Raw genomic sequence first — 24,971 nt, 5'->3', positions numbered from 1 at the left:
ATGATTTTTCTGAACCTCAATGCACACTGGGTAATTACATATTGTAAGGTACATTGTTTTCTCAAGAATCATAAGTAAATTCTCTCCAGTTTTGTATTTTCCTCGACCCAACAATAGGTGTAGGTACAACTTTGCTTCCGCAATAGATGACGGTAGTCGAAATGAATAGATCGTAGATGTCATACAATAAGCTCAGGTATTTGTAAACATAACGATATCGAAATATTAGCCGATTTGTGTCTGCATCATGAATTTATTCTTTATTAAACAGCTTACGAGCCAAAATCTCGTCATTTGCGGGAGGTTTCAATTTTCTGCTTTAATATGAAGAAATCTGCTTCTGAGTTACATCGAATGCTCTCAAATACTTATGGTGAGACCGCTGTTAGTAAAAGAACCTGCCGAGAGTGTTTTCAACGCTTCAAGAATCATGATTTCAATATCGAATACCAGCATGGTAGTGAAAGAGGAAAGGCTTTCGAAAATGTAGAATTGGAGGCATTAGTAATCAAGACTCGTGTCAAACGCAAAAAGAATTGGCAGCATCGTCTAGATGATTCAAAAACAAAGATTTTGGGTGCCGTATGAGTTGAAGTCGAGAATGTTGAACGGCGTTTCTTTGTGAACAGCTGCCTGCAAGGCAGAGACGGAAGGGATTTCTGCATCGCATTGTGAATGGAGACGAAAAACAGGTTCATTACGATGATCCCAAGCGCAGAAAATTATAGGGATATCCTGGCCATGCTTCCACGTCCACGGCAAACCGAATATTCACGGTTTCAAGGTCATGCTCAATATTTGGTTGGAGCAGCTCAGCGTAGTGTATTATGAGTTATTAAAACCGACTGAAACCAACACAGGCAATCATTATCGAACTCAATTAATGCGTTTGAGCCGAGCATTGACAGACAAGCGGCTGCAATACAACGAGAGATGATAAAGTGATTTTATAGCAGACAATGCCCAACCCCATGTTGCGAAAGTAGTCTATTCATACTTGGAAACGTTGAAATGGGAAGTCCTACTCCACCCGCCATATTCTCCAGATGTTGCTCTTTCACTTTCACTTATTTCGATGAATGGCACACGGCCTGGCTGACCAGCACTTCCGGTGTCATGAAGAAGTAAAAAATTGGATTGATTCGTGGATCGCTTCAAAAGACTGCCAGTTCTTTCAACGCGGTATTCGTACTTAACCCCAAAGATGGAGGGAAGTAGTGGCCAGCGATGACAATATTTTGAATCATAAATGTATAACCAGGTTTTTCACAATAAAGCCTCGAAATTCGGAAAAAATAAAACGACGGAAGCAAAGTTGTAAGCTCATGTACAATAAGTGTTATCATTGATTTCCTTAGTTTGAAACCTCCAGCTGTTATTGAAAACCTTTTATGTTGAAAACAAAGAATAACTATAAGAGACTCACCTAAGAGGGTATAGCTCTGGAACTCCTTGTTGAATTCTGGCCAGTATTGCATCTTCAATGTGACTTTCCTCTCGTCTTCCTCAAACCCCTTCCTCTCAACGAACGAATTGGGGTTCCTATAAAATATAATTAGCAATAAAGAGGATATCTTCGATCGTAATTCCATTTATAACTGTGCAAATTGCCAGGGAAATCTGTAAACGGAACAGTATTCCCCTGTAACAAAGGCCTGTTTATCAGATCGCGTTCAATCCAGATGGCCTAATTCGTAATCTTAATTGAGTCGACATGGCATTGAATTATACTTACCCCCCATATGCGAAATTGCGGATATACGTCATGATCATCTTCGAGAACAATACCTCGTACTTTGTGTAATTATCCACGAAATGGAGGCTGTTGCCATCTAGCGGGACGCCCAATACGTAGGGTAGCTCGTCGCCTGTCGATGTTTTGCCACCCTAAAAAGCAGATTAATTATTCGGCAATTTTGGGATGTACACGGATATATGTGGAATGTCAATCGTGAAAGGTATGATAGATTTCACCATAAAATATTCGGCGAGGTGAACAATTACGGACAAAATATGCGAAACTTGTCAGGCTGGGATATCCTTTGAATGTGAAACACAGAGCATCATATACAAATTTGAATATGTATAAAAAGGGTTCAAATTCATGAAGATTTTGACTATGGATAGGCTATCAAATCATCTCAAAAACATGTTTGTAGTTCCGAAAAAAAGTTTGGACCATTAGTTTCGACTGCTTGATGAAGAATTCATGATGAAATTCATTTTTAACTGTCCGGCCGTAAAAACTAAAATAGAAGAAAGTCCGAGAATTTTTTTTATTACATTTAGGGCGTCATGGTGGTATCCAGTGAGGATCAATTTCATTCCTTTTGAGCTGGTGAAAACATCGATTTCAATCTAAAATTAATTTAAAGAAATATGCACGTCTCTTTACATCTAAAACGCTGAGTTTATTCTCCAACCAAGACTGTGTATTTGTAAAGAGTGTTTTTTTTCGAGGTATATAACTTTAAGTTAGTATTACTGTTCGAGATGGCGACCGATTTAACAGCTGTAAATCGATTTATTCTCAATTTGGTTTGGCAATTTATCATGAGTAGTCTCACGCCTAAACAACGCTTGCAAATAGTGCAATTTCATTTCGAAAATAATGGTTCTGTGCGGAATACGTATCGCACACTACGTCCATTAGCGATGAAGCGCACTTCTGGTTGAATGGCTACGTCAACAAACCAAACTGCCACATTTCGAGTGAAGCTAATCCTCAAGTGTATGTCGAAACATCGTTACATCCAGAAAAACTGATTGTTTGGTGCGCCTTATTGGCTGGTGAAATCATTGGTCCGTACTTCTTCAAAAACGATGATGGCCAGAACGCTACAGTCAATGGTGATCGGTATAGAGTCATGATTACTAACTTTTTCATTCCTGAATTGAACAACCATGATGTCCAGGAGCTGTGGTTCCAACAAGACGGCGCAACATGTCACACAGCTCGTGCCACAATCGATTTATTGAAAGACACGTTTGGTGACCGCCTAATTTAACGTTTTGGACCTGTGAATGGGCCTCCAAGATCTTGTGATTCAACACCGCTAGACTAGTTTCTGTGGGTCTACGTTAAGTCATTGGTCTATGCGAATAAGCCACAAACCCTTGACCATTTGGAAGACAACATTCGCCGTGTTATTGCCGATATACGGCCACAAATGTTGGAAAAAGTAATCAAAAATTGGACGTCCAGATTGGACTTCATCCGAGCCAGCCGTGGTGGTCATATGCCAGAAATCATATTTAAAATGTAATGCCACAAGATTATCTTGCGAATAAATAAAATTCATGTCAATCGAATAAGTTCTATAGCTCTAAAAAGACACCCTTTATATCTATTTCATTGCACCGTGAACTTATAGTCTATTGTATCTCCTCATATAATCTGTTTTCGCCATTTGTTGTCGTAGTCTATTGTATAACTCGCCCTTCCAATCTAGAGTTTTAGTGAAATTCAGTATTGCGGATGGCTTCAAGGAGGTTTCTTCCTCACGTATTCAAGTCTCTTGTTCTAAGCATTTTTTGTGTTAGTAAGCGATGGCGATACATTCTGTTTTCACGGAGTTTCTTTCTTCTCCTCGTCAGTTTTCTGCTGGATTCAATCTGATGAGGTGATTCTTGAGGCGGCAATATACTGTCAGGAATCTAGGGGGGAGCTGTAGCATATTCTTGCTAAGATCTAGATACTTCATAGATCTTGTAGAATCAAAGTTTCGTAGAAAATTCCCGGAATGATTCTGTCAGAGTGTTTCACTTTCTGTTTTTTCCTTCTCCTGAAACTCTTTCTTGTAGGTACATTTACCTGTACAGCCGAAAGGTTCTGGGCCAATGAAAAGTGTTTATTACCCTTTTCTGGCAAGTGCGTGGGCCTCTTCATTTCCTTCAATTCATGTGTGACCGGAAACTGAGACTAAACAGACCTTGTTATTTTTGCCTATTCCGTTGAGTTCACTCCATTACTACTTTAAAATCGATTATGTACGAGCTCAATATTTTGATTATGGCCTGACTATCAGAATGTATATCTATATCACATTTCTGGTAGTTTGTACTATCTCCACACATCTTCCGAATGCAAGTATATCTGCCAAAAAGACCCTTGGACAGCGGCCTAAAGACAGTAAGCATTTGGTGACAGCTCCGAATACTCCAGAGCCAGATTTCGCTCCCTTTCCCAATCATTTTTTTTCACTTAGCATCGTATTGAAGGTTTTCTCAATGCTACTTTTCTCTATCATCTCGTTACTGAGTAGGCCCACAGGTGGCATGTTATTGGTTGGAGAGGACCTAGTTCTTTGACTCATAATTCCCATATTGCTGGTACCTTCCCTGATAGTCTTAGAATGGAATTATCGGTTAATCTTTATATCATTAGATGTCAGACCCGTAATTATATCTTTCTCAACCTAATATAATCCTAGATCTATAGTTGGACCGTTTCTAGGAAAACTGATAAGAATCAAACACATTTCCCATGCATCATTCGAATAAGTCGATGGCTATATCGTTCCAACACGATTCCAATAGACGGAAAATCAGAGAACAAGTGTACACACTCCATCATACCGAATACATCGATAGAAACCTCGAGCTCAAAATAAATACCTATAAGGCTTATTGAATTCCATCCACGTGATCCGGAGCGGCGGTCTCCATTTTTCAAGGCTCGACAATTTATTGCCCTGATCTCAACTGAATTCAACTTCTCATTTTCCTCCTTTTCGTATCGAATCGCCCGAACCTAACAAATACTCTCATCAAACGCAGAAATATAACGGATGATCGCCATCGCAAAAACAAATACCCGCCATAATTCACGTTTTGATGTTATTGAATTAGAAACTGTAAGGAATAGCCGCGCTGATCACGTTGATTTGTTGGTGTTGTCGAGGGATGAAGTATATACGCCTTCAATGAGTTTTATTTATGTGGATTTGACGTTGTGCTATCGATTGATTGGTCTGGATTTATGAGAATTTTTCTCGCTGTAATTGCATGTTTCACCAAAACGTTATTCGAGACAAACAGCGGGTTTCATAAAACTTTGATCGATCCGTCAATTGATCGATTCTAATAGGGCGTTCAGTAAGAGGTTTTCCAATAAGAGGTTTCATTTTGAATAGCCCACTAACCGAGTAGCTCTCACTTTTGAAACTGTCTTTTTCTGACACTTGTCAAGTAAAAACTAAGACACAACAAAAAAGTGAACGAAACAGCTTCAACGAAAGATTGAATAAGTTCAAATCCACAACAAAAATGGTGAACATTTTGCAGTCACAGTTCGCAAAAAGACTGAATCTTCATGAGTGAAATTGCAGGAAAAATTTGAGCTGTTGGAACAAGTAAGTGATTTGAAGAATCGAAACAGTGTACGTCGCTCAAGAACAGCTGAGATTAGGTTGTTGTAGCCGTTGCTGATGTAGGTTGTAGTTCGTAGTGTTGACTAAAACCTATAGGTTTGTCGATTCCTCGTCGACCTTAGGAATAAGGTATTCCACAAATGACATTTCACCGTATTTTGCATAAAGATTCAAGACTTAAGGCTCTCGAAATTCAGTTGATACAAGAACTCAAACCGGAGATCAACAGCAAAGTGGTATCTTCACTTATTGTATCTTGTATCATCGAAATACACCAAAATGATCTGGATTTCCATTCAAAACTCATCTTCAGTAATGAGGGAACTTTTCACCTCTTAGGTTACGTTAATAAACGGAATTATAGAATTTGGAGCATGGAAAAACTGAGAATAATTGTTGAAATGCTTCCCTCTCCTCAACATCTCCTTGTTTGGTGCGGTTTTTAGTTGGTGGTGTAATTGGTCTTTATTTATTTAATGGATTCGGTCCTTACTTGGCGGAAATTCATTATAAATAAAATAAAACGAAGTAATTTCCACTATGTTATTTAATTGTTAGCAACAATTGTTTCGCCACACTGTGGCTTCATCAGGCTACATTTCTGAACTGATAAGAGTACAAAGGTTTTCGGAATCTTATATAGGAACAAAATTGACACAAAAATATTCGAAAGGGTATAAATTACAAAGTTATATTGGACCATTTACAGCCTGGGATTTCCAAACTATCGGAAGAAATTCAATAAAGGGGATGAGTTTACATCCGTTTGTTCGTTCAACAGAATATTTTGGGTATTATACCTGTTTATTTCCAGGGATTCTAAGAGTGTTAGTCTTAAGCTCTTGTTTTCTAAATGAAGAATTTTAAAGTTATTATTGAAGGTATGGTCCCATTCTTTTAAGTGATTCACTTAAAAGAATGGGACCATACCTTCAATAATAACTTTAAAATTCTTCATTTAGAAAACAAGAGCTTAAGACTAACACTCTTAGAATCCCTGGAAATAAACAGGTATAATACCCAAAATATTCTGTTGAACGAACAAACGGATGTAAACTCATCCCCTTTATTGAATTTCTTCCGATAGTTTGGAAATCCCAGGCTGTAAATGGTCCAATATAACTTTGTAATTTATACCCTTTCGAATATTTTTGTGTCAATTTTGTTCCTATATAAGATTCCGAAAACCTTTGTACTCTTATCAGTTCAGAAATGTAGCCTGATGAAGCCACAGTGTGGCGAAACAATTGTTGCTAACAATTAAATAACATAGTGGAAATTACTTCGTTTTATTTTATTTGGTCTTTATTTGTTCGAAAATGAGGTTAGTGTAGTTGTTATGGTGGTACCGAGCTATGATTGATGATTTTTTTATAGCTGGAATTTGAAGGTTATGATATAAAAACACTACGTGTCAAAGAAGCAACAAATCGCATATTTTTCAAGAAAAGTTTCTTGGTTGTGTTACTTCTCGATGATCACAATAGGCCTTCAAATTTTGTGATTCAATACTTTTAAACTTTTTCTTCTCAGTCACGTGAAAGATAATGTATACCAATGCTCCACAATGATTTCAAGACCTAAAAGATGGAATGAATGAAGTCATACGGCCGCATATGTACAGGGTGGGCAAATAAGCGAGGTAAGCGGCTATATCTCAGGATCCACTCATCGTAGAGACTTGCGGTAAAAAAATTTACCACTAAAGTATACAAAAAAACACACTAGAAATTGTTTTGAAGTTCATACCTCTACCGCTAGGGGGCGTAATAGCTACTGCCGAGTAGAAAAATGAATTTTACTCGAAAATGTTTCATATGAAGTTGAAGAAAAAATATCATCACTGTAATCCTTGGAAATTCCTCTATCTTTTTGAATTGTCACTTTCGATTTTACGACATCAAATAAGGGTAGGTGAAAGGGAGAAATCTGACTGATTGAAACGCCTGTAACTTCAGTTTGGCTCAACATTTTTGAGCAAATTATATCTCGTCTGAAAGATAATATCTTATTGATTGAGGATGAAATATAGTCATGATAAATTTGTTTTTGCTGCTTTCGATAGGGGGCGCTAAGTCAAAAGTTCATTGTTTTGTTCATTTTACTCCGAAATTTCAAATGTAATAATAGGATTTTCTTAACAGAAACGGAAATTTCATCAAATTGATTTTGACTTGAAATTCTTCATCAGTGAGTCGAACCCAATCACTAAATATCTATCTTTAACGATCCCAAATTCTGAAATTCAAGGCATTTGTGTAAATTGATTGTCACTCTGGAATATGATAAACTAATGTCTAGACATCTTACACTCACCAGATACTCCTTCGATTTGGTCTTATGTGAGAAGACATAAAAATAGGAGTGCATTGTTGCAGAAGAGTGCATCAATCCCATTTTCACCATTGGAGCAACTGTCCTAGCGTCGGATAGTATATCTAGCAGGACGTTTCGAACAGATTCCATAGTCTCTAAGTAACTGTCGGTGTATGTTCTGCACAGGTCTGGGACCCTTTCACAAGTAAATCCAAGGTACTTCAGCAGTTCTCGATCTCGTTGCTTATGGGTCATTCCATATTGTATGGCATCAGGTCCAAGCATGTCTTTGCTTTCCCACTCTGTTACACCAAACATAATCTGAAATCTAGGGAATAGTGAGAATTGTCATAAACAAGTAGGCTTACATGTTATTGTTTTCGATAGAATCAGAACTTGCGGTTTTTCAAATCCATTGATATTTTTCCCATTGACAGAATGATGGAAGGATTATTTCGTTTATAATGGGATTTCCAAGAACAGGTTTCATTTTGATATAAAAAAGGAGTATATTTTGAGAGAAATCAAAGAATAGCAAAGGTAAATGTATACCACTAACGATGTAAAACGAATATTTTGCATGAAATTTTCCTTGACAAATTCACACATTTGCGGTTGTATGACCTCGACAACTTCACGAATTGCATCATTATGGTCTTGAATCGATTGGCATAGACCTTATCTTCCACGTGACGGCGAAGAAAAAACTCTGAAGGTGTTAAACTCAAAGATCTCATTGGACAATAGTGACCTCTTTCCAAAATAATCCGCCCAGGAAACTTTTCTTGCAAAATTGCTATTGTATCGTTCGTTGTGTGGTCGTAGCGTAGAAAATCAACCTAAATCTCTGTGCAAAATACAATAATATGTTGTTTGTGGATTGCTCAACTCTCAAGATCGATGAGGAATCGACCAACCTTGGTTTTCGTTAATTATACGCGCTACAACATCAATATTATTATTGTTCTTGAGCGACGTACACGGTTTCGGTTCTTCACATGACTATCTCACTCCCAAAAGCTCAAATTTTTTCACAAGTTCAACTATTGGCGGTCGAGAAGAATGAGAAAATGCTTCACAAAGGCCAAAAAGTGCTTTAGTGTGAAAGCCAAATTTTCTCTGGTTTGTAAAGGATTCAAGTAATTCCAATGCGTTGTTGAAGAGTGTATCTTTACAATTTCAATAATGACATAGTCATTTTAGGTTTTTGTGCACTTGAGCTTGCGTACAATTAAATACTGTTGCTATTGGTATACATACATATATTCAACAAATTAATTTTTTTGGATACTCCTTATTCATATAGGTATAGTTTACCCAAAATCACTTGAACTAGTCCATAAAAACGATTGGCCAGATGTCCCTTTGAAGTGGATACCGCGATCTGCTAAATACCGGGGTTTATTTGAAAGTATTGTTAAGGAATAAATTCTCTGGCCCCAAATGAATTTCTGGAAACTTGGACAACCCTTGTATAATTGAAATATTCCGGCTTCCTCCAAGTGACTCTGGATATACTATACCTAATTATATTTCGATATCAATTCGAATATATCAGAATTAGTCACCACCACCATATTTTGTTGACTTTCAAGTGTTCTGCTATCTCACATGTGTTCTGTTATCTTCCACATGTTGCAGTCCCAACAATTGTAATTTTCATTTTTATGATCCTTTTGTTTTACACCTTTCCTTTATTTATACAGGGTGTCCCGTAAAGACCATGTAGGAATGTAGATCAAAGGATAACCCACCTGCTATGACAAAATTCCCATTATAAAAGTCTTACCGTTTTCGAGATATTTTTTTTTTTTTTGAAAATAATGAATTTGTGCCCTTCCAATAGTTTTGTCCTTACGGTTTGCTGAAGAATGATTTTAACGTTTACATTAAAAACATCCTCCGAACATTTTAAAGGGGGGCTATGAGAAATATTTTCATTGGAAATTTTGGTAGTGGATTATTTTGTTCATGAAGTTTAGCCCATCGTAGTGGAAAAAAAATGTACCGAGCTACTGCTGCACATTACACCAATAAATTGTCTATTTTATAGTGATTTCAAAGAGTTATCACACAAGTCATTTGTTATTCAAAGAAAAAAGATATGGCTGTTTTTATCCAAATGGGTACGTTTCTGACAAAATCAAGTTTGTCAATTCTGTTAAGAAATCTTCGATATTGCATTACTTAGTGAAAAATGGCAATTGTTTACGTGCGAAAATATTACTCGCATAATTATTCACCTCAACGAAATTCAATTTTGCCGGCAAATTTTGCGAAAACATCATGCAGGTCCAGATTTTTTCAATAAGATCATTTGGAGCGAAGAGTCTCCCTGTACCAAGGATGGGTACATGAAGACCTAAATCCTCTGGACTTTTAATATTGGGGCTGCCTAAAAGACAAAGTATACGCAACACCCATACGTGATGAAGCCGAGATGTCTTCGACATCTCTAGTTCTAACAAGATCATCGCAAATCGATTTAATCAAGATCGTTTCCTTCTGTCTGACTTGTTTGAGAGTGACAGAGATTTGATCCTCCATGAATAATTCTAAAAACCCCATGAATAGATGCTCTCTACAAACCCACGATAAATCTTCACCTTCGAATCTACCGATGGAACCCAAAAGCCATCCAAGGGCATGAATAAGGGTCAACGCTGCTGGTGCATTTATTTTTCAATACCTTGTACGTAAGACCGTTGACCATAACTCCGTAGCAAACTTGATGAAAGCGGCCCATTTCGCTTTTGATATCGGAGAAACGAAGCTTTATGTTCGATTATGGACAAATTGAGATTTATGCTTGACGTTAGGTGTTCCTTTCGTGCCAAAACTCAGTAAGTAGGTCATCGAAAATCGAGCCACTGAATGCCGAGATGTAGGGCCAGTAAAGATTTAATACGGCTAAGTTTTCGACCGTTATGAAGCCGAGTTTTGTCGGACGGACTTTGTTAAGTTTTCGTCGGATGGATTCAAGAAGCTTTCTTTGTGTTTTTGGGGGAATTTATTGGATTTGATGACGTTGGCTCGAAGTTCGCACGTTATGGATTCTGAATCTTTGGACAATGTTTACTAATTTTTTAAAATATCGATACCTAGATAGAAAGATATAAATAATTGGATGTTGGCGATTACTTTGTATCATACTACAAATGTCAACTAAGAAATCGTCAAAGTTGGCTTGTGAAAAGCAAGAAGGTTAATAATGAAAATAAGGCAAGAAGACCGGTATGGCTGTAGATTAACCTGAATAAGTCACGAGCCTGAAACAGATAACACCGCCAATGAAAAACCACTTTTTTCTGGTTAGTACTAAGCTCCAGTAGATATACGGAACATAGAGATGAATGTAGTCCCATCAGATTTAGACAGCTTTCAGACGCTACATTTGTTGTTTGAGAAATAGACGAACACTAGTTTAGACTATTGATGTTGATGAAACCTTTTTTTTCGATGGACAAAATACTTTACAAGCAGAGCATGATACCCATTATTCAAACTCTGCTCCACCGACAATGGAGGTTAAATGGTTTACCGTGAAGTTAGCACCCAGCCTTTTGGAAAATGACGAATCTTTTGTTTAACTCAGTAGTACCTATTGTTAATATCGAATACCTTAAGGTAGAAAAACATCGCATTCCCCTGGGGGCTAACTTCACGTTTTTTCTCGAAAAAAAAACCAATTTGAGAGTTCATAGTTACACATACATTTTCGTTTGTAACTCAACTTATAATACAGAATGACACCTGTAAAATGCAAAGTTAACACCCTTATTCTGAAATTATCTTCTTTCTGCTCCCAAGATCTTCGTTTTTAAATATTTGTGACACAACAATCTCGTTCGAAACAAAATCTGTAATAGAAAAATTCTATCCCTTACGAGATTCCTTATAATAAGGGAAATTAGCCCCAATTCTCGATTTTTTGTGTTTCGGGAGTAACTATCTATAAAACAAATATTTTCTTCCTAGAGAAAACCTGATCTCGTGCTCGGAATTACTTTATGTTTAGAGTATAAACATATTCACAAAAGCAGTTCAATTTGAAATACCAATTGTTTTCGACACAATAAGACAATATTCCATTAAGATATTATTCCAATCAATCATTTCATTGGTCTGTGGAACAATTAGCAGATACACGAAAAAAAAAGAAAACCTAACGATAGTCTTCCAAACTGAATTTTTTTTTGAGGAGAATCTAAAAAAACCGTGTAGTTAGCACCCCAGTGGAATGCGATACTTGCGCCCTACTGAAATTCGGTATGAAAATTCCATAGACTACAGACTAGCTAAATGTTAACCTAGTCGTATCTGTTGTTGAGGCAACAGGATATTTTTCTGCTTGAATCTTCCACGTTTTTTTTATTGAGATCACCATGCATCAAACTTGAAATAGTTTTAACCGGGCCGAATCCGTTTTGTCACTGAAATATTTTTGGTCATATGATACAGCTTGGGACACGAGCGCTAAAAAAACGCTTTGACGCAGAGGAGGATGTGACAGCAAAAAAATAATTAAATATTGTGTTTATCACCGCAAAGCCATAGCTTCGGTAGTTTCAGATTCATGAATTTCAAAACATTGGGATTATTAATTTAATCGCATTATATCGCATTTTACGGCAAGATTTACAACAGGTCTCGTAATGCATAGGTTAGGACTGTTAGGAGTGAGTTGGATAGCCTGAGGTTTATGCTCTCATATCGATCGGGTTATTTTTATATCTTCTATGCCAATTAATTTTAATGATTTCAAGTATTGAGTGGGATAGGAAGAAATAATGAAACATTGTAGTTTTACCGTAGCTTCTATGTCAGTTTCGAATTTATGGACTCTTATTTATCGAGAATACAACATTTAGACTAGTTTGACACTTAAACGGTTCCATTCGGTTCGTTGCGTATTCGATTCGTTTTCGGTAGCCGCCGGAAGAGTGTGAAACGGTGACACGGTGTGTGTTCGGTACCTAATAGATAACTGATAGAACTGAAAGTCGGGTCCAGAGTTCACAAAAGCAATTGGTCTTTTACACACATACGGTTTAGTTTCGGTTCGGTCACGTTTTCGGCAGGAAAAAATATTATTTTATTTTCTCGTTTTAAATTTTGTAATATAGATTCGGCAATGTCTGATTCACTTGACATTGATATTGAGCGCCTGATTACATCAGTCCAATCAGTACAGTCGTGAAATCAAACCTTGTACTAACCGAGTGCTACCGAAAACGAATCGAATACGCACCTAACCGAATCCAACCGTAAAAGTGTGAAACAAGTCTTACTAGCCATTTGTGACAACATGTGCCATAGTTGGTAGGATCACGTTCTTTCGTTTTTTCAATGACAAGTTTCAATAGTAATAGCCCGTCATCTGGGGAGCAGCCACTTTTGACATTTGACAAGTAAAAACTACGGAATACCTGAAAATGGAACAATACACGCTTCAACAATGCATTGAATTTGTGAAAATTCAAATATAGTGAAAACTTTGCAGTCACATAAGCAATTTTGGGTCGTCGAGAAGCACCAATGGAAAATTTTGAGCAGTAGAGACAAGTTAGTGAGTTGAAGAATAAAAAAACTCAGCAAATTGCTGCTTTAGCCCGTACTTGACAAAACCTCAAGTGTGTTGATTGCTCGTTGATATTGGGAATTAGGCAAGTCATACCGAGATAACACCGTATTTTGAATAAAGCCATGAGTCCCTAAATTTTTGAAATTCAGTTAACACAAGAACTCGAGCCGGTCGATTACCAGCAATGTAGTATGTTCCGAGATTGTGTCCTTGAAATGCATCAAAATTTTCACCGAAAAATCATCTCCGGTGATGAGACCCTTTTTCACCTAGGAAGCTACGTTACTGAGCATAATTGTCGCATTTGGGGCACGTACAATTCAAGAATGATTGTTAAAAGGCCTTTCCATCCTCAACGTTTCACTGTTTGGCCCGGTTTTGGACTACTGAACTTATTTATTCGGGAATGAGGCTGGAACAACTATTACAATGAATTTATTGCGCTCCGAGCCATCATTAATGATTTTTCATGGCCGGAATTGGGAGGTATTGATGTATACGACGTTTATTTTCATTAAGACTCTTCTACGTACCGTTCAAGTAACAAAACAATAACAATTAGGCAAGGAAAGTTTTTAGGTCTCATTCTTCCAGGCCACCGAGATCTTGTAATTTTGCACCTTTAGACTTCTTTCTTTGGGGCCACGTGAAAGATGAGATCTATGCCAATGCTCCAAAATAGATTCAAGACCTCAAATATGGAATTTGTGCTTCAAGAATTCTTGATAGCTTACAAGGACATGCAGCTGCGAATGTGCGAATTGGTCATGAAAAATATCATATGAAGGATATGGTGCTGCAACCATAGCCTAGTCGGACCTTTGACTGAATATCATTTGTCGTCGTTAATGAATTACAATGGAATAAAATATCCATCGATTTCTCTTAAAATTTTTTTTTTCTCAATATTAAAACGAAACGTCTTATAGTAAAACCCTTCATTATTATAGTTTTTGTCAGCAGTCAATTTCTTTTGATTTTTTTTTATTCTTTGCTCATTTTCTCGGTGAAATGATAGCAAACTAAAGTGTACATTTAAAGCGTTTCCATATCGACCAGTATACATTGTTCATTATCAAGAATAATGAACCGAAACCATCAGTTTAGCGCATAGTATATGAATCGAAATAAAACTATTATCGAATTAAATTAATTAACCCCAATATTATTCCCCACATCAAAATTCTCCAATCAGTCATTTCGATAGGGCGCCAATCGGGAGGCAGAAGCATTGATTTCCGCTGCCATATTTGGCCAGCCCATTCTGATTCATAATTAATTCCACTTTCGAACAAGGCATTAGGGGTGCCGCAACCGTTGTGCCACAACATATGGGTCGAACATAGAAAGACCATCCACATTTCCATGAAATTCCATCGTTGTATGGCCGTGACGTTTTCATTCATCGGAAACGTCGGGAATATTGAAAAGGGTGAAGATCTCGAGAACGTAATAAAGCAGGAAAGGTCCAGAATTTTAGCTGACTGGATGCAGATCAACAAACTGGAGTGGGTGAAATGGAAAACTGGATAGTATGTGGTCGGCCGGGCGGATTGATGAGAGATGAGAAAAGTTAAATTGGCCCTGGATTCAGTTGATGGCGTTGATTGGGGTTTCTTCATGATTCGATTCAGATGTCCGTCGAGTTCAAACAGATGTCCTTGAACATTAAACTCATACAGAGTGTGGAGCTTCATTTTAGAGGTCTATTCAACATTTCAAACTTAAATAGAGTAAGCATGAAAGTGAATTTCAATTGTAACGGGTGTTTTTTTTCGAGGTATATAACTTTAAGTTGGCATTACTGTTCAAGATGGCGACCGATTTAACAGCTGTCAAGTGATTTATTCTCAGTTTGGTTTGGCAATTCATCATGAATAGACTCACGCCTGAACAACGCTTGCAAATAGTGTAATTTTATTTCGCAAATAATGGTTCTGTGCGGAATACGTATCGCGCACTACGTTCATTAGCGATAAAGCGCACTTCTGGTTGAATGGCTACGTCAACAAACAAAACTGCCGCATTTGGAGTGAAGCTAGTATATGTCGAACCACCGTTACATCCAGAAAAACTGACTGTTTGGTGCGCTTTATGGGCTGGTGGAATCATTGGTCCGTACTTCTTCAAAAACGATGATGGCCAGAACGTTAAAGTCAATGGTGATCTGTATAGAGCCATGATTACTAACTTTTTCATTCCTGAAAACAACCATGATGTACAGGAGCTGTGGTTCCAACAAGACGGCGCAACATGTCACACAGCTCGTGCCACAATCGATTTATTGAAAGACACGTTTGGTGACCGCCTAATTTCACGTTTTGGACCTGTGAATTCGTCTGCAAGATCTTGGGATTTAACACCGCTAGACTATCTTTCTGTGGGTCTATTACGTCCAGATTGGACTACATCTGAGTCAGCCGTGACGGTCATATGCCAGAATAGTTATTTATAATACAAGTGCAGAAGGCATTGATATTCTTCCACGAGTTCAAAATTCAAAAACGAGCCAGATTGACAGATAAAGCCGTAGCGGAATGTTCGGAGTGCCAACATAGAATAATAAAATATAACCATGAAAACTGTGCGTTTCTGATATATTCTCGCACGATTTTGTTCTACAAGATGTTGAAGAATGAACGGAATAACCACAGAATTAGAGAAATCATATTTGAAATGTAATGCCACTAGATTACCTTGCGGATAAATAAAATTCATGTCAATCGAATAATCCATCGTTAATTTATAGCAATTTAAAGTTCTATAGCTCTAAAAAAACACCCTTTAGTTTCTACAGTTAGTTTGAAAAAAATCATGAATGAATCCATTATTTTTATTCAAGGCCACGTGAATATGAGGTCTATGCCAATGCTTCACAATAGATTCAAGACCTCAAAGATGGAATTCGTGAAGCTATTCAGCTATTCAGCTGCAAATGTGCGAATTGGTCTTGGAATATTGCATATCAGGGATATGGTGCTGCAACTATAGCCTTGGCAACCATTTGGCTGATTATCATTCGTCGTCAATGAATAACAATGGAATAAAATATAAACTAATCATTAACAATTGAGTTTGAATTTGCATTTGCCGTACCAATCCATATTGAAGGGACTTTCCCGTCTTAACAATAAGCGATATTAGATTATCACGACGCTAAGCCTCCGAATTGCAAATTCTTCTCGACCCAACCCGTAAACTGCCAAATACCGAGCAGCAAATCGTGCAAACACAATCGTCCTTATCCATTATTCAGTTGCGTACCTACTCAGATTCGTCATCGAATTCAGGGGGTCATTTGGGATGACGGCCGAGTCGACTATGGGACCGAATCGGGTGGAGTAGGGTTTCGTAAAGATGTGGACCCCCGTAATATCGTCCAGTCGCTTCCCCCTGAGACAGGCCTTGTCGCCAACTTCGCATTCCAAGGCGCGGGACACTTGATCGGTGACGTCTCTCGGATTGCTGGCCAAGGCCCAATCGGCTAAGGCCGTTCCTCCCATCAGGATCGCTCTGTGGCACAGCGCTGAAAATCACGAAGGGTGCATTAGTCGGGTTTGGTGCGGAGATGGCCGTAGGTGGTAATCGAGTTAGCTGGGTTCATGAATAAATATGGGGATATTCGTCGTGGCCGAAGGTGCAGCTTGTGCATAAGTTAGGGGAGGGTGGTTGGATTTTGTGTTCACGCTGACCGGATGCCGTTGGGTGCGTTGGGATGTTTGGAGGATTCATTTTGGGGTGTTCTTGAGGAAAAATCACATCTGGATATATGCATATATGTCTACATCTTGACGTAGCCTCTACAAGTTACGGGCCCAATACACAGATGGAACCGACAGTGCTATATAATTTTTTCCTTGTTATTACAGAGCTGGAAAATCTCGTCGAAATCGTCGAAAAACAGGGCACCTGAATGTATGAATAATAATTGAAGATTAATTTGAAATATTAATTTTTTTTTGGTAGACATTTTCTTTGAAGAGGCGATTAGAAGACTGGTCAACGCTGGTTCTCAAGTTCTAGGGTGCTCAAAGTAGACAGCGATTGAAACTACGACTGTAATATCATCAAAACTTTCGAACCAGGGAACAAAATTGAATTATTTTCATTTACTTTGTAGCTAAAAGTGCTCATCTTCATTGATCGTTGAGGATTTCTGATTTTTCAGGAGTTTTTATCGTCTAAAGTTATGAATTACATGACTACATGGAAAACTACTGAACTGTTTTGGACATAAAATGTTTCATTTTTGATATTCGTTTCTTATTTCGCTTTTTTTATTGTACTATTCAATGCAAAATAATAACAGCATTCTTGAATGGCGCACTATCTAGAATGCTTCTCTGATCTGAAGCGGGATTCAGCCAGTATCGACTGACTAAAAAGTTGATATGGATTACTTTGTTATTATTCAACCATTTATTATTGAAATCAATTTAAAGGTCTTGCACGGTGTTTCATGAGCTGAATTTTCCAGTAAAGTTGTGCTAAGGCACTTCGTGTTCAGGTAATGAATCCACAAACCATGAAATGCTTGCGATATGAGCGTAGGTTCCTAACGTTGAGGCTTCTGTTTTATATGTGGAGTGAAAACGTTGTCATCTATCAGATGAATTTGGCTCCTTCTTATATCCAACATAAAATGGAATGAAATAAACCAGAGATCCTGGACACTAACAACTAGAAATAAGGAGGTTTTTTACGGATGCAAGTGTATTCATGCTTCACAAGATGAACAAACCATTAACTATGGAGAAAGAACAGGCCATCGAAATCGGAGATCCAGTTGAAGGTTTTTACTGCACATGTAAAACAGGAGCCAGAAAAATGGGAACCTGAGCCCATATCGCAAACATTATTCTGAGTCCAGCGAAAGAATTTTAGCACTAATAAAGAACTAACACCCCTTCGGACCTTTGAAATGGTTATAAATGACCGTCCTAGTGCAATAAGTCTCGTAAATCGTCTGGACAAAAAGTCATCCATATGGTTCACAGATGGATCAAAAACAGAAAACGGCACCGGCATTGGTATATAAGGACCTAAACTGAGGATCTTCAAAGCCCTGGGAAGTGAACCCTCGATTCTACAGACCGAGATAATGGCTGTTTATGTATGCGCCCAGGAGTGTCTCAAAATGAACCTCAAGGGGTTGCATATCTACATCACCACGGACAGCCAAACCACGCTGAGATCCCTGGAATCGTGTTGTCAGGGGTCTCTGCTGACTTGGGAGTGCCGTAACACCATAAAGCAACTGGCCAGAGGAAATAAGGTGACTTTACTATGGGTACCCGGGCACTGTGGGGTTGAAGGAAATGAAAGAGCTGATGAGCTTGCGAAAAGTGCATCAAGGTTAACACCTGCTGGACCTGAGCCTTTCTGTGGGATAGGAAAAGACCAATATAAAGCTGCATTCCAGCTATGGGAGTTGAACAGCGGGACAATCCACTGGACTAACACTCCTATAGACTTGTTCAGGCAAAGAAATTCGTGAAGATTTCACCTACCTACAAACATAATTTGTACCGTATGGGAAAATCAGCAGACGAGATTTGCAGGTTCTGTGGATCGGACACAGAAACAGCCGAACGCTTGATATGCAAGTGTCCGGAGCTGGCTGGCCTAAGAACCATTCACATGGGTAAGCCGGTTCTGTATACCAGAGAGGTAACAGCCAAGGCCCCTAAGGAGGTTTGCAATTTTATTAACGTCGTTGACGACCTCTCTGGGTTTCTATGAATGAGTAGGGTATTGAACAAAAGATCTGCATGGTCGCAGTTACCGGAAGGCTTACCAAACTCCCAGTTCAAATAATAATAATAATAACACCCCTCCGGAATGAATTGCTCTGTCTACGGATTCCTACACCAAGCAATAATCTTCAATAAATGAAGGTTATATTAAAATCCAGGTGATTTCAAGTATACAGTCATGCGAGATACAGAGAACCGATGATGTCCAATCGGAGCATCAGGTCAATCTCTAGAAACCAGAAACTTGAAGACTAGACCTCAGCTGTATGTAGTCGTCGTGTAGAGCACTATTCACATCGAAGATGTATGAAAGATTGATAATTGTTTTACAAAAACCTCTTGTTCTCAAAGAAGATCGGATTTAGAATAATAATCTTCTTCGTGCGAACCTTCAAAGTAATTGATTTGAACCAAAACCTATTCAGCTATTTTGAAACACTGTTGAAGTATTTTATATCCAATTTATTTTCGAACACAAGTTTCGTAGGATTACTGTGTTATAAGTCATCTTTGATCATTCTGGATTATTTTCCTATCTCCTTGTGATCCATTGAGGTTCAATAATCACTCATAATCATAGACCACAAACCTCATAACTTGCAAATACGATACACGACTCTGACAGGCCAATTTCTCGTTTCCCTGTTTATCATTGCTAAACCTCTCCAATATGTCCCGGTCCAATGAGCACCCGAGACCGAGGAACCCAGAAAGGGACGTCACTAATTGCCCTGCCCCTAGGCTCGATACAAAAGAGCCCGTAGTTATCTGCAGACCATGGCGAGCTGAACGCAAATTCGTCTGATAAATAATTATTGCGTTCGGAAGTTGGCACAACCTCCGCCCAACACAGTTGCGTGACCAATTATAATTTATAAGTAAACACCATTATTACGCCACCCTCGTTTGATGGCAAGAACAAAGGGCCACTGGATGCTCTTCCGAACATTTCGAGCATGATAATTTGCCGTGGTGGTATTTCTCCAACGGGAAAAGTTGACGACCTGTAGAATGGCCAGGAAGTATTCTCCTCCAGCTTGGTTCCGAGTTTTCCAGTATTGGTTTGGGCCTAATTGCGTTTTCAATTCAATTTCTATTGTAACGGCATGGTTGTCACAATGAGTTTTTATTTTTTGCGATTGAAGGTTAATTGAATTCAACAGCATGAAAAATTCTCTTCCTTTTGCCTCCTCATCTTTCGCTAATAATAAGTCAGCTGTATCAGGGTATCCCGACCTTTAGTTCCTTTCAGGTTTCCTGGCGTTTCATGTCCCCTCACTAACCACATGTTTTTCCACATTTTTTGATTCTCAGATGTGAGAAACATCAATATACACAATTTACGGTTCAACACGAAAAGAATCTATACTAACTGACAAAGAAACTGAAACACCCATAAGGAGTTGTTTAAATTTCAAATTTTTTTTGGTAAAACATGGATAGCATAGCAATGAGTATATGATTGAATTTGGAGAAAACAATCGTGAAGGTTTTTCCTTGTTAACCATTTTTCTTACTCAAATAGACGTTTTTTGCAAGTTCTTTAAATTTTACAACAAACCAGCTGTTTGAGGAGATCCAAAGTCGATGTTTAGTTGTTGTTAAAATGCCTAGAGCACGTGTACGTGGAATTTATCGCCAGCTGAGTGTATTTGAAAGAGGTCGAATTATTGTCAAGCGTAGTTTGATAATGCCCAAAATCTAAGAAGAGTAGGCAACGCCTGGCATCGAAGGGGCACAAATGAAGTTCATGATCGACATCTTAGACTTAAGGCTATTAGAGACCGATTTGCGATAACTCGATCTTTGGCTGATGAGTGGTTAGAAGAACAAGGCCATCCTGTAACTGTCCAAACGGTTCACCGCCGGATAAGTAGGCGTTATGGTATGGGGTGTCATTGCAAATTCAAGTATGTCACCTTTAGTCTTCATTCGAGACATGACAGCCTTGCGTTACCTTCAAGGAATATTGGAACTCTATGTTCTCCCATACCTTAACTGGCTCGAGAATCCAATATGTCAGAAAGATAATGCCCTAACCCATGTTACCAAAGTTATTTTAAACTTTTTCGAAGCGACCCATGTGAATTTTTTGCCATGGCCGCCCAGATCCCCCGAACTTTCGCCCATAGAGCATGATTGGGAGATCATGGGAAGAAGGTTTGGAAATTTACCCCAGCCTCCAAGGACTTTGACGGCTCTGAGACATGAAGTACAGGTAACTTGGGATATTATCCCTCAAAAAGAAAAGGAGCATCTTTTGCATCAATGCCGAGACGTGTTGGGGTGTGTATAGATAATCGAGGTGGACAAACACATTATTAACAAATTTATAAAAAATAATCGTAAACCCTGCGTTTTTTTCTCAAAATTTCAATCATTCACTCCTTGCTATACTATGTCTCACAAAAAAAAAAATTAATTTAAACAGCTCCTTCTTTGTCAGTTAGTATATTCGCTATACAGTCAAAACCCTCAAATTCTCCACAAGACAGTTTTTACGTAGTTCAAGTCTAGTAACGTTAGTTTTGATTGAATTAGAGATCATTTTGTAGAGCTTCCAAAGTAAGCGAAAAAACCAAGCTGGAAGCAGCCAAGCGGGGCAAAAATGTACCCTTATTTTTCTTTTGTTGAACCACCCTGTTGCCTATTATTTTCTCTTCCAGTGGTACATTCTCTCAGGTTTTACGTTCAACTCTGGGTGGGATTACCTCATAATTCATCACTTATGAAGGCTATACATATAGAATATAATTTTCATTTAAACTAGAGCTTCAGAGAGATCGGACACATGCTCAGCGAATCTGGATGAATATATGAAACACAAAACACTCAATACCTAACATATCAAGGACCAGATGTTTCTATTCACCCTTATGCAGCATCATTATTCTAAGAAGTAAAACTCTATTTATAATCAGCCCTTAATTTCCAGAGAGATAAAGATCCAACGAACTTCAATTACTATTACTGCGCCAAGTCCCAGAAGAAGCAAGAGAATAACATCACGCAAATTCGTCACTTCTTGATAGTCAATTAAGTCAAGGATTCCAGTTTAACGACTCGAACGAACAGACGACACGATTCTCGATTTATTCGAATACAAGAGGTCGAACAGCCCATCCCTCGTCGGGAGAAGAAATCGACAGTTACGGACGGCATTCTAATTCACCCGAAGAGCTCGAACGTCTTATCCGCAGTCTGGAGATGGTGTACATTCGACTTTCTCGAACTAGGACCTCGCATTCACTCCGTTCCGTAGCTAGGAACAATACAAATGCAAATGCCACGTTAATTTTACGGCCAGAGTTGAAAGTTTGTTTCCTGAACGGACACAAGCACTCTAGATTGCGAGAGCGTGACGTATTCGGAATCGTTTGCCAACGAGAGATTTTATATCCCAATTTGAGCAAAGTGGGGCAAGGTCTCTTTGGTAGGGGCTCCGTGCTTTTTACGATCGAACGATGATACAGCTTCAACAATCTCTGTGACTTTTACCAAATTAGTCGTGGTATCAATTCCATGGATGTTACTACCAGTTGGATATATTTAGTGATTGTCAGATCATATACCTACTCAGTTTATATAGAGGGGATTTTTTGCAATTTAGAAAATATTATTAACCCACCAAAATAATAGTTGATTATATGGCACGATAACATAATTATTGTAAATGTTAATTTTGGTGCCCAATCAGCCTCTTTCCAATGGATATGCTCTCTCGCAAAATCCAAACGCGCCCTTCGATGGGCTGGGGTAAGAGCTGGGCCTCTTGCCGCTACACGAGGCCTTAAATCATATTCTCTGAGGCGATTTCTTATTGTCTGAGTGCTAATTTGCACCCCATGAGTTTGCTCAAGCTGATTTTGAAGAAGGCGAGCGGTTGCAAACCGTTGTCTCAACAACTCAGAAACTCTTAAGTAACGTTCTTGAATGACAGTTGTTACCCGTGGTCTACCCTGTCCTGATCTTCGGACATTCATACCTGTCTCCCTGAATCGCTGCAACATTCTGGACACACTTGTATGGGAAACTCCAAACCTTTCTGCAATTCTTGTATATGTCCACCCTTCTTCTCGCAAAACTACCGCTTGGGCACATTCCTCTTGGGTCAAATTGCGTGTTTCGCTTTGCATAGCGATCGAGTGTAGAAAATCAAACGAAATAAAAACTATTGATCACTAGAATTGATCGAGAACAACTGATTTCTGAATGGAGCCAATACATTCAAAAGTTGATAATCTCATATTTTTTTATTCCTGCTGGGAGAAAACATATGTATTGAAGAAAAACGTTGAAAGTGGATAACATATGCATGCATAATTCTGATAATAGTAATTTACGTAACAAGTCCGGAAAATAGGGTTTTTTTGGATGAATAGACAAAATTCCAGGACGAGCGTAAGCGAGTCCTGGAAGTCTGTGAGTCCAAAAAAACCATTTTCGGGCGTGTTGCGTACAATATTTTTTCGGCAACCATGTAAAATAACACTATCGCTGTTGCTTTCAATATTTTATTGCGATTGCGATAAAAAAGCATGCAAATTTTTGACAACTAATTTCATATGAACTGTCAGCCGTTATCTCGGTTGCTATGGATTCTATGATTCTTTTCCGGCCTAGTCCGGGAAGTACGTACTTTCCGGACTAGGCCGGGAAATGCTACTTTCTCAGAGAAAAAGCGTCCGGGAAGTGAGCACTTCCCGGACGGTTGCCGAAAAAAATAATTATCATTGAGAACACCTTCAGTTGTAGAATAAATTTGAGATTTCCATAATGTGCGTTAATGCTTTTGCGCAGTGTATATGGAATAAATTGTTGTGTACTTGATGAAGGAAATTCAATATAAATATCATTGATATTTGACGTTAATAATTTGAAGTATCACCACCCAAAAAATGAAATTGAATTCTCTTAATCTGTTATTTCAATAGTACATGTTGATTTGCATATCCATTTCATAGAAGAGTAAGAGAGAAGATCTATGACTACTTGTTGAGATTGCTATCGCTGTATATCTAAGCAGAAAAACCTTTTTTTTTCAAATAGTCTACGGTGTTCTCAAATACAAGTTGATAATATGACATACGTTGTAAATTTGTAAATTCAGTAAGTTTTCTGGACTATAAGACCATGATGAGGAGAAATTGTATCAAAAACACAAAAATTCATGAACATATGTATGTCTTTATGTTAATTCATAGTTATTCGATTCATTTACCATTTCCACAATTCCTACAGTTTTGGATGATGCAATTTTTTTTTGGTTGCTTCCCCATCAGTTGGAATTGTATTTCTAAATACAAATAATATTTAAAAAAATATATTAGATATTGAAGGTTGAGGCACAATGATGTCATGATTCTGATATTCATGGGATAAATACTTCAAGATCACGATATTGACAATATCTTACCAAGCCGAATGAATTATCAACTGTTTTCCACCAGATCTTATTTCTATTCAAAAATTACGTTCAATTTGATCAGTATTTTTTTATGAATTATTTAGGTTGAGTTGATCCATTTACGTGAAAGAGTTATTTTTAAAAGAGACTCACAGATGCAACTTTAACATCTCAATGTCATTTAGGGATGGAAAAGAAGGCAGTAAGGAAAGATAGATCTAAAATAAGCAGATTACCACACCAGAGCATACATACGATTATTATCAGGTCGTATCATGGGACTCAACATAAGGAGATTAGCACAGGCTGCCCCCGTACCATGTCCTAACAACGTCACGTTGCCGGAGTCACCTCCAAAGGCTCCAATGTTATCTCGGACCCACACCAAGGCAGCGATCTGGTCCACGAGTCCAAAGTTGGAGTCAAATCCGTCACCGCTGTCAATTTTCAGGAAACCTGGAACACATCAATGGATTAATTATATCATATTCTACGGATGACGATAAGGCCAAGCTAACCTAACACACTTTGACCTA

General features: G+C 38.2%; 1 protein-coding gene across 1 annotated transcript in view; it reads right to left on the bottom strand.

Annotated features, from left to right (window-relative positions):
- LOC123678053 overlaps positions 1–24,971 on the bottom strand; it is a 100,156-nt gene that overhangs the window by 3,337 nt on the left and 71,848 nt on the right. Inside the window, exons 3-7 of the mRNA XM_045614826.1 lie at positions 24,691–24,891; positions 16,537–16,798; positions 7,689–8,016; positions 1,736–1,887; positions 1,427–1,542 (exon numbers count right to left, since the gene is read on the bottom strand). Of these exons, the coding sequence (XP_045470782.1) occupies positions 1,427–1,542; positions 1,736–1,887; positions 7,689–8,016; positions 16,537–16,798; positions 24,691–24,891 (1,059 nt within the window). The remainder of the gene's footprint in view (positions 1–1,426; positions 1,543–1,735; positions 1,888–7,688; positions 8,017–16,536; positions 16,799–24,690; positions 24,892–24,971) is intronic.

This window comes from Harmonia axyridis, chromosome 4 (assembly GCF_914767665.1).
Source record: "Harmonia axyridis chromosome 4, icHarAxyr1.1, whole genome shotgun sequence".
Classification (NCBI taxonomy): domain Eukaryota; kingdom Metazoa; phylum Arthropoda; class Insecta; order Coleoptera; family Coccinellidae; genus Harmonia; species Harmonia axyridis.
This window is presented reverse-complemented; position numbering and strand designations above follow the sequence as displayed.